Below are 11408 nucleotides of genomic sequence, written 5' to 3' on the forward strand. Positions count from 1 at the left end.
GGTTCACCCTTAACAGAGGAATCACCCTTGGTAGAGGAAATGCTAGTGGTTTGTCCCTCAGTCATCTAATACTCACGTGGCTGGTTCTTTTGAGCACCCTTAGATGGTCTAACTAAACAATTTGGAATGATATGACCTTGTTGCTTACAATAAGTGAAAACATTCCTTTTCTTGCAGTGAGAAGGAATGTGTCTAAACCCCTTGCACTCGTAACACTGAGTTTTGGAGAAATCCTTAGCACTTCACTTCCTTGAACAATAAAAGTAGTGTCAGCCCCAACAGTTAGGAGTCTAGTCTCCTCCCTCGTAGTTCACCCATCATTGAATCCAAATCTGGAAGAGTACCTCTACTCAAAACATTAGACCTAATTATCTCATATTCAGGTCTAAGTCTTCACCTTTCTTTTCTCAAAATGTTGTTGGAGATACTTACACATTCTACAGTGTTTGAAGGATCTATATGGACAAGTTCATATTCTGCCAACAAGTCAAGAAAAGCGGCATAGTATTCCTAGATCTTCCTGTCTCCCTGACAATAAGTAAAAATCTCAAACTCAATCTGATACTGTCTTGACATATTAGATTGATGGTAAACTTTCTTCAAGTATGCATACATCTCATAGGCAGTTTGCATTCTCCTCATGGATACTGCAATATGAGATACTATTGAACTAAATATCCAGGAAACTATTTTCCCATTATCCAACTTCCATTATGAATAAGCCTTGTATCATTTTCATCCAGTTTAGTAACTTTTCCATTCAAATATCCTCCCAGACCTTTTCCTTCAACAAAGAAATCAAATCGGAACTTCCACATGTTGTAGTTAGTTTTGTCAAACTTCACAGGAATGACAACAGGCTGATTGGATCAGCCGATTTGAAGAAATCAAAAGAATACTAACCTTCTGGCATCTTTTCGAACAAAAAAAAAACCTATCACTTTCGGCTGATTAGAACAACCTTCAAACGGACTTCAAATAGGGCTTGATGATAGTCAAAAGACTTCCCAAAAAATCTTTTTAACAACCAAAGAATCAAATTGAATCAATAGCCGATAGAATTCCCGATAGGTACCCTGTACTTTAGGCCGGGTGCCAATTTAGTACCCGAACTTTAAAACGCGGCAATCTAGCATCCAAACTTTCATTTTGCGACAATCTAGTACCCGGCGTTAACCAGCTATTAAATAGCATGCAAAAAGACAAAAATGCCCTTCAAGTGTAAACTTCCAAGGTTGCACAACATGTTGACTGCAACAAGTTGAAATGCGGTAGCAGTGGCAGCAAGGGTGGTGCTACTCCTTTCCCTGCACTGGGAGCAATGACATGCCGCAACCCCCACCGCCAAGTTCGGCCCACTCGCCTAGATTCTTCAAGCCTCCTCCGCCATAGTCAACCATGTCGAAAGGAGTGTCACCAAAGACAAAGCAGCCTATTATACCACAACCTCCATCTCCACATCCAACTAACCAGACTAAGCAAAAGCCTCCTATTAGACATTACCTGCCATCACCACCAACCCATCATTATCCTTACGCATCACCACTACCACCACCACCAACTCATCATTCTGGTTACGCCTCACCTCCTCCCCATCTTCTCCTCCAACCCATCACCTTTATACACCACCATCGCCACCTCCACCACATATTGGGGCGCCGCCACCAACCCATCATTATACAACGCCTCCACCCCTAGAAGAATTCTACCCACCTCCAACCAGTGCTCCACCACCACAAGTTTCTATTTCTCTCTCACCTCCATTTGGGTGCATCATAGAATCACCTCCTTTGTCACCAAGTCATGCTTCCCGACCACCATCACCACCACCAGAAGCCTGGCCCGAGTTGCCTTATGTAACCGGTGAACATGGGAGTAAGTAGGATTCTGGAAGTGATTTCAAATTGCCGAGATCAGCTAGGATCGATCCGTTGAATTCGTTTGTTACTGGAGAGAACAAGCCTCTTCAGCGAATCGAGGACAATAGCTTACCCAACTTCTCTTTTAAGCATAAGCCGCAAATGCCACCTAGATTGTTTTTGTAAGGATGGTCACTGCACTGCATCCCCTCCCCTGTGTCGTCCACTGTTGCTCCACCACCACCACCCTTGTCCATCACTATCATCTTAATCCCAATCTCAGCAGCTAAAACACTACCGCCAGTACAACTCCAGTAAACATATTGTAAGCCACGTTGAACTGCTCCAAGCTCTTCGTCTACCCAATGGTGGGCGGAAGCAGGCCTTGGGGATGTAACCGCTGAGGTTGTTGTTGGACAACAAGATGATGGAGATGGGGGAGTTTTCGAGGTTGTTCAAAATGCCGAATCGGAAGCGGTTGTTCAAGTCCTTATCAAAGAGCCAGATCCGCAAAAATGGTATCTGGGAAGATGCCGCAGAAACGGTTGGAGTTGAGGTGGAAAAGAGCCAGTCAGCCAGATCCATTAAGATGCCAAGCTTGGGTATGAGATACCCAGCAATGTCAGTGTGGTTGAGATCGATGCTGGAGACTTATTGTTTATGGTGTAAGTTGCTAAGGCAACAGGGAGCCACCTATGCACTCAGCCATTGCTGCAAGCATTCTTCGGTGCGGCGAAGAATGTTTGGTTGGTGGTGGATGGAGGCTTAACCTCCATCAAGAGATTTGGGTTCCCAGAACCTGATCTTCATTTTCTTGAGAAAGAAGATAATGAATAGTGTGTTTGGGCTCTATTTCATTTTCTTGAGAAAGAAGACGATGAACAGTGTCCAAGGGTAATTTTGACATTTTTAAGTCTTAAATCGCACATGAGGTCACGTGATATACATAACTGACGGCCCATTAATGGTAGGTACTAGATTGTTGCAAAATGAAAGTTTAGGTACTAGTTTGTCGCGTTTTAAAGTTCAGGTACTAAATTGGCACTTGGCCTAAAGTACAGGGCACCTATCGGGAGTTTTCCCAAAAAAATAAGACTATTAGTACAATAGGGACTATAGTACTACAATACATCAAGAGTCTCGACACGTCCAACACCTCTAACCACAACCATAGCTGACCTATCCCCATGAGTAGTAGCAATGACATTTGTACTCATTGGAGGAGCTCTCCTAACTTGAGAAAATACATTTATCATAGGGAGTTCACTGCTTCCTAAATTTGTGCTCGAATAGGTTCGAACTCTACCTTGAGTTCAAACAAAAACCTTGCCATTATCTAGATGATCATGATGCTATTGTTGCCTTGCTAAATTAAGTGTAAGTAGGGGTGTCAATGAACCGGTTTTGGGTTGGACCTCGTCCAAATCAAAATCAATTTGAACATCTTAGATGGACCAATAAAATATATCGAATTGGACCAGTCCAGAGTTAATGGTCCAAAGTATTTATTGCATTGGATTGGACCTGATCCATGGATTTATATTGGATTGGGTCAGATTAAGCCAATATCTGATCCATTGATAGAAGATAAGAATATAAGTGTCAATGGACCAGATTCGGATTGGAACAAATCTAAATTAAAACCAATTTGAGCAGATTGGATGGTCCAAACATTGAATTGGACCAGTCCAAAATGGTCTAAAATATTCATCAGATTGGATTGGACCTTCTCCATTTGTAAGACTTATATTGGACCGGATTGGATTGGACCAAATCTGGTCCAGTCGACACCCCTAAGTGTAAGGGGCTGATTATTCATCTAATTCTGAATATTTTTGAGAGTGGAATGGTACTTTACGCTTTCACCTTCTTGCTGTAATTGGAAGTAATCTCGATAAAGTTGATAAATTCGGGGAACATTTTTTGTCCTGAATACAACTATTTACAGTGATTCCATATATCCTTTATTGTGTCTAAGAACTTAAGATTGGTACTAATCTTGACCTCCATACTGTTCCATAACCAGGTCAATTATTTGGGCATTTCCAGTATCCATTCACTGTACTTAGATGAGGTTGAATCTGGTTTGTCTTCAAGAATATATTTGTCTGTCATTAGCAGTGGAAAAAACCTCAACTGAGTTTGACCAAGGGACATAATTCTCTTCATTTAGTTTAATAGAAGTCATTTGTCCTATGAACATTGATGAACTGATAACCAGTCCAGATTTAGCCTCACCACTTGGATGTTGTCATTGCCAAAGACTCTGATTGACACAAGCTCCAAGAATATTGCTGGCTGAAACAAACACCTTCAATTCAAGGAAACGCTACAAGATTGCTACTGCTGATAACAATATCACTTACTCAAATAAAAACATAGACCTATTACCAAAAAAATAAAAATAAAAACATAGACCAAGATTCTCACAGCCCCAAACACAAAACATACCATTCATATCAACCAAAAAACAGCACGGGTTTAAGGACCTGCCTTGTTGGAAACCTTCTTTGAATTCTCAAATAGAAGGTGCTCAATCACAAACACACCACCACCATACATGGCCACAAGATGTGGCCATAAACAACTGAAACCAAGGCTGAGAAAAACCCCTACCTGCTGTGATTCAAGAAATATGAGAGAGATTACGACAAAATAATAAGAGACAACACTTGAAACCTTAATTGTCCTCTTGAGTTTTCCCTAAATATGCTATGATACCATGTGAATAGTATCAGTTATTAGAGAGGAAGAGAAGAAAAAAGAATGAGCAAACTGACCTAGGGAGAGAAAAAGAAGAGAATCAATCCCCAGTCCTGTCAACTAACAGAGTACTTAAGGTGCAAAAAAAGGAGAGGTAAACTCAAAATCTTAAACAAAGTTACAATTATTCCCCCGATCACAATAATTGTGTCCTTATAACAAAGCTTAAAATGATATAATTGTCCAGCTGCTCAAATACTTCAAGAATAAAGAGCAATTCCAACACCCCTCACACCGTAAGGTGCTTCTCTACCTTCCTTGGAGCCCAGTGTAACAGCTGAGGCTCTTTTTTATTTTTTATTTTTTTATCTCAGCTGCTTGGTATATATGCAGAAGTGATGTTACAGAAAAATAGTCTAGTATTCAGGAATTTTGTCTGGAGCTTTCTACTTGATTTAGACTTGGGTTATCTATGAGCCTAGCTTCTCCCATACCCAGCAAAAATGGAAAAATAAGGAAAAGAGAAAAAGAGTAATCATCTAGAAAATAACCCGGTACCAGTGGAATTCATGTAAAAAATTGTGATACAGATAAGGGACCTTGGTTATGAAGGGAATGATGTAGAGGTCTACCCTTTTAATTGCTATTTCAGCATGCCTGATTCTGAGCTGTCTAATTGCATTATCTACTTGTGCTTAACTATGCCTTTTGGGACTCTGCAGGTTATAAAATGGATGTTAAGCAAGGGCCAAGGGAACACATTGGGAACATATAGACAGTTGATACGTGCTCTAGATATGGACCACAGGGCAGAAGAAGCACACAACTTTTGGATGAAGAAAATTGGTACTGATCTACATTCAGTACCATGGCAATTATGCAATTTGATGATATCTATATATTATCGGAATAACATGCTGGATAGGCTTGTAAAGGTACTCGTATTGCACTATCTTGTGTAAGGATATCTGAGTTGTACATTTCATTTTGCTTTCCTCATCATTGAAATGCTTCTTTGTCTGCAACCTGCATTTCCAAGAAAAATGATTTTTGTTTCATTTTCCTTTTATGGTCATAGCGGCTAAAGAATAATCATAAATGATATTTAAAATTCACTCAAACAACCAAGACAAAGGAGTTGCTTTAGTTAGTACTTCCTAGCCTCTTAAGGCAATTGGGTTTAGTTGAAAATTAGAAAAAAAAATGTATTAATGTATCCAAATGAGAGAAGGAAAGAAAATAGAAAAGAAAGGGAGAAAGAAAAGAAAAGAAAGATTTTTTTTAGGAGAGTGTTGAGCCATTGCATCCTCTCTACTGTTTCTCTACCTTTCAGGAAAAAAATAAAAGAGATCAAAGGGAAAATTTACACTCTTTGCCTTAACTTTTGATTTCCTTTGTTATTCAAACTAAGAAATGAACATTATTTTAGATTTTTTTTTCCTTCTTCCATTTTCCTTACATCAAAGTGCAACATAAATTTCTGAGTTTATGCTTATGCTTTTCAGTTTTTATAATCTATAAAGTGAATTCAATTGGCGACTTAGTAAGGTTTTACGGTCTTGAGATTAATGTACAACAAAATTTGAAATTTTATAAAGACCATAGATTTAAAAAAAAGGGCTATTACCCAATATTTGGGAGGACTGGATACAGACCTATGTTTTTGCATTTTTTGCACAAAGTTGCTGCTCTCAGATTTGAACCTGTGTTCTTATGCATCTGTCCAATATTTTACCATTACACCAATTTTTTTTCACAAAGATCATAGCTTTCTGCAAAATATTTAGTCTTATTACTTTAATGTCTGCTATTTTTATATACAATTATGATGTATGCTAACAATTAAAGAAAATTATGATGTATAGGTTCAAAGTAGCTAAGCCCTATGCCAAACAAATAACTCATTAGTGCGGATAAAATTAGAGTTAAGGATAATTTGGTGAAATTCTTTGATTACGGTGATAGAATATTCCCAAGACTTAAATATTTCTGTTGGTATAAGTTGCAGGGTTCTGAATGATTTGGGTTTGGATGATGCCAAGTCAGTTAAAGAATATCTAGCCCAGGGAAATCCTCAATCTGCTAAAATGGGGAATGGAGATACAGTACAAGCTAATATCAAGAGATCAAGGAGCAGAAGTTTGGTTGAGCTTTCAAGATTGTTTGGTGGTGGGATGGAGGTTTTTTTTTGATAGATAACATTGGTGGTGGGATGCAGTTAGGTTCATCTGTCCTGTTGTCTGCTTTAAGGTTCTATTTGGTGGCTTTTGTGCTCATGTTGGAATCATGGGGGTGGGAATCTCAGTGCATTGGGCCCTTTTTTTTCCTGAAAGGTTGGTTTAGATGTCTTAACTTGAGAGGCTTCACCTCGTAACTTTGGAGGTTGTGTTAGGGTTTTGTGATTGATCTGAGTCTCTCTTGCCTGATTCATGTATATTTTATTGCAGTAATGTTTCTTTTATTGCTTTTGTTTTCATTGATTTTTTCTTCTCCTAAAATAGATAACTATGGAAGTATATTAAAGGAGAAAAAGGAAGAAGGTAGACAAGAGGCATACAAGGGCAAAAACCTAAAGCAAAAAAGTAGCAAAAGAAATTACCATGCCTTGCAAACCAAAAACTTTTCATGGAACTTTAATAAGTGCATCCCAACAAGAAAGAAGAAATATTGAGCCAATAAACAAGAGCATCCAATAAAGACTTCATCAACAAGCAGTTCATTACACTCTTACTTTGTTGACAAGAAATCCTTCAGAAATATCTACACTATCTTCAGAAATTGGACTTAGTTGGACTCCAAGTGCTAATCACCTGGTGGATGGCTTGGCAAAATCTGGGGTACATGGAAATTTCTTATATTGGGGTACAATACCAATACAAGTGAAAGGGGGGAGGGGGTTAGCTAAGACTAGCTAATTGAAGATGGGTGCATGGCACTTTAAATTGTAATGTAATTCTTTTCTATAAAGTAATAGAGTTTGTTGTTTCCAATAGGCAATCCACCTCACTTTGTCAGCAACCAATCCTCAAAACTGTGTCATGGACTTTACTGCCAACACACCAGGCAAGGCAACAACCATAGTGTCTCTACAATCATCAAATAGTGCTCCCTTCCTCCTTAGTTTGGGCACAGTGTCCCCAACTCTTAGTCATCAGCCCAATAGGACCCCAACAATGATCTGAAACAAAATGTTCCAGTCAGAAAATCCTTTCCTCCCCTTGGATGTTGACATTTAGCATAAGGTATCCATCCATATAAGGGTGCTTTCTCCTCTAAAACTCACTTTTGCTCAACTTAAGCATCCATTGCTGCTAGCATCAATTACCTCTACTATGATCCCTAGTACCAGCTTTAACTAAATTAATGTTTTTTTTTTTTTTTTTTTTATAATTGAAAATGTTTTCATTAATCAAGAGAAATAAGACATTACAAGAATCCCTTGGAGTACTAATTGATTTCATCCTTCTAATTTTCTTGAATGTCTTTAACTCCAATCCCTAGTACCAAGTATGGCTGCATATTGTTATTGGAGCTGATAGCATTTCCAGAAACTACTATATTTGGTTTATCATTCTAGATTTGTTTCTTAGAATCCAAATATGTTAGACACATGTTCACCTCCAATTTGTGATTGCTGACCTTTGCACATGATTTTATTACCCAATATGGATTCTGAAGCTTTTCAAGGGCCTTGAAGCATTTGATCGGAAACCACCGGATAAAGCAATAGTGCAGAAAGTGGCAGATGCTTATGAGATTTTAGGTCGACCAGAAGAGAAAGAGAGAATATTGGACAAGTACAACCATCTTTTTACTGAGACATGGAAGGGAAAGCCCAAGCAATCTCAGAAGGCCTCACAGAAAAAGACAAGGAAATCGGGTATGCTTTCTGCCTTCATGGTAGTTTGAAATCTGGGTTGGACCCTCTAATACCTATAAAATTAAAAATAAATAAATAAATAGATAAATAAATAAAAAGGGATGCCCATTTGATTGTATCGGGTGTACTGATATTTTAATACTTGAATGTATCCAAGCATATCTGTCTTTCCACTGTATCCATGTGTTTTCAAAGCATATCTGTATCCGTATTGGAATCCAAACTTAATATAATACTCAATACTGACATTTTGAACCTTCCACTGAAGGTAATTTTGTGCTAGGTTTGGGTGAGAAGGTCCATTAATGTGGTTAGCGGAATAAGATAGAACAATAGGATGAAAAATCGAAGTAGCATCTTCTGATTTGGATTACTTTACAGGTGAGAGAAAGAATACAGACACTTCAGACAATTTAAAGCCTGCTGAGGATGACCTACAAGCAAGTTGATAATAATGAGACCAACATGGTAAATATTTTCCTTTTCTACAAAATAACTAGATATCGTAACTGTTTTCTTGTATCTTCCATTGGATGGCTTATGTTTTTTGTAGTAAAATGGTACAAGCAAGGGAAATGAATGTTATCCTTTACTTCCCAAAATATTGTCTTCAAATCAATTGTCTTTATTTTCTAGCATTGCAGGCAGAGTGCTTTGGGAAGCAATCCTGGTCTATGTAGCCTCAGTTGTCACAAATGAGAACTCTTTCCTTTCCAATTTTCATTGGTGATGCATGCATGCCATATCATGTTTGAAAAGGTTCAGGAGAAGATTGAAGGGTTATTGCTTTCAAAAGGATTGAATCTTTTTGCTTTATGTCCTTGTCAGATTCTGTTGTTACCCGCCTTACAAGCAGATTCTGGGTGGGGCAGGGAAAGGATCTTGGAATTTGTAATTGTTGCTTATTCTGTTTGTCATTCATTCAGCATCTCATAGAAGTAAAGTCAATTGAAGAGAGTGACCGTGCACCTGCAGACATGGGGCAACACTTGAGCTTGCATTTCTTATTGAGTTTGACGGATTGGAAGCAATAAGCGAGATGATGCACGCGAGGAGATGCTTGGTCGTGATTTTGGGGGAAGGAATTGCCTTAAACCCTGGGAGCACTGGCTGTATTTGGATCTCTGGAATAAATTTCGAAGCATGCCTTTCAATTCTTCAAAATTCAAATGACTAGTCTCCCTACACATTTTCAATTCATTTCCAGTTCTGTAAAAACGTAGAATTAAAATGCTTTAAATGTTACAGGATCTAGGGGTGCAACTTGGGCGGGCCCAATCTGCAATTTTGCACGGGCTGGGCTTGAATTTTTAGTCCTTGGGCCCAAGAGTTTGGGCTTTTTTATTTTTCAAACTGGGTTCAGGCTTAGCCCTTAACCTGAGCCTGGTTCAACCTTATTCCAGTCCAAGTCTAACCTGACTATGTACGTGCATTAATGCATATATACATATGTATGCATACTTTTGGTAAACCATGCATGATGCATACGTATACATTTATATCAAATTTTAGTTTGGACTGATTGATCAACATGACCCCAGCCCGGGCCCAATACCAATTCGAGTGCATCAAATTTCAATATGGATTAGGCCCGGATTTGACTGGGCCTGAGTCTTAGGTCTAATTCTTAGGATTGGGCCTGGATTGAGCTTAAACCTATCCTAGCCCACCTGACAATTAGCTCCCCAAACTTTCATTTGTGACAGACTCCCTGAACTTTCAGATTCCAGCACTTTGCACCTACGGTATACCAGATGGTATACTATTTTCTGTTAATAATTATTTAATTATGATAATGATTTGAGTTTTGACCCAAAAATGATTTGGGCATACCACTTCAAGGGTGATTTAATTTGATATGGCCACACCACATTTTGCATCTCCATATGTGCATAGGGTATTGATGGAAACATGAAAATTTTATTATTTGGGGTAGAGCTGCAAATGGATGAAGACTTTATTGTATAGGTAGATCCAAATTTAATTGCTTAATATTCAAAATTGAATAGGGTCTTATCTACATTGTGATTACAACCCAAGAAAAACTCCTTTCTTCTTAATGTAATCTAAAGGGATAGCTCTATGCATAAAACGCCAAATAAAAAAAAGAGAGTTTAGTAGGCAGTTTAGAATCCCAAAACGTTCTTGTACCTCAGGATAAGCTCTCAAGCTGTACTAGTGCTAGAATCACTACTCACTATTACTACTATACCTCCATTAATCCTCATGTTGATCCAAAGATACATTTGAACTAAGCGCCAAATCCTTGATGAAAGCTGGAATTACTTCAATGGGCTCAAAGTTCCACGTTCCATCTTGTCTTGAGATTTGATTTAAATGAACATTGGATCAATTCTGGAGATTGATTCCTGATTTCCTGTTGCTTCCCTCAGAACGAACTATAGAAACAAGTGAGCTAAGCTAATATGGATATTTATAGATGAGTCATAATGTGCCTGGGCTAACATATAAGAGCACTCATCTGGGGTTCAAACCACAGTTTTCCATTGCCTTTTGGCATCTGCATTTCAAGATGTGCTATGAGATGATTGCACCCAGCTTCAAAAGAGGTGATGATTCACCGAGTTATGCTTTAGGGGGTGTTCTTTTCTTGGATTTGGAGAAGGGGGAAAGTTGGTCAATGGGATTTTGGTTCCCATTGACCAAGAATTCCATGTTTTTTTTTTCAGCTTTATGTGGGAACAAGGGAAAGTTTATTTTCCTAGGTATCACTTACCTAGGAAAGTGATAACCATCTTCTAGGTTATAAAATTTTCACATAAGAGAAAAGTTTCTAACACTTGAATGGGATAAAAATGCCTCTTTTAATAATGTATTTCTATGGCTAAAATGGTCATTGCCTTATTTACCTGAGAAATAAAAGAACATGGGTAAATGCACTTACTTGGATAAATGTTTCCTATGAAAAACTTACCCAGGTAATTGCATTTATCCGAGAAAGTAAC

The 11408-nt window shown here is 38.3% G+C and overlaps 1 protein-coding gene across 7 annotated transcripts in view; it reads left to right on the plus strand.

Moving 5' to 3' along the window:
- The window catches only part of LOC148855063 (PPR containing-like protein), a 34878-nt gene extending 24930 nt beyond the window's left edge, over positions 1-9948 (plus strand). Inside the window, exons 7-11 of one of the 7 annotated variants that reach the window (XR_016113256.1) lie at positions 5285-5497; positions 6571-6895; positions 8241-8442; positions 8824-8910; positions 9079-9948. Coding sequence is in view for 5 of the 7 variants with exons in the window: in XM_088986234.1 (XP_088842360.1) it covers positions 5285-5497; positions 8241-8442; positions 8824-8891 (483 nt within the window). In the remaining 2 variants the exon portion in view is untranslated. The remainder of the gene's footprint in view (positions 1-5284; positions 5498-6570; positions 6896-8240; positions 8443-8823; positions 8911-9078) is intronic. The other 6 variants (XR_016113257.1, XM_088986234.1, XM_088986236.1 and 3 more) reach the window with 6 other exon arrangements.
- Positions 9949-11408: the final 1460 nt, after the last annotated feature.

This window comes from Nelumbo lutea, chromosome 4 (assembly GCF_056320005.1).
Source record: "Nelumbo lutea isolate HS-2025 chromosome 4, American lotus-T2T, whole genome shotgun sequence".
NCBI classification, from domain to species: domain Eukaryota; kingdom Viridiplantae; phylum Streptophyta; class Magnoliopsida; order Proteales; family Nelumbonaceae; genus Nelumbo; species Nelumbo lutea.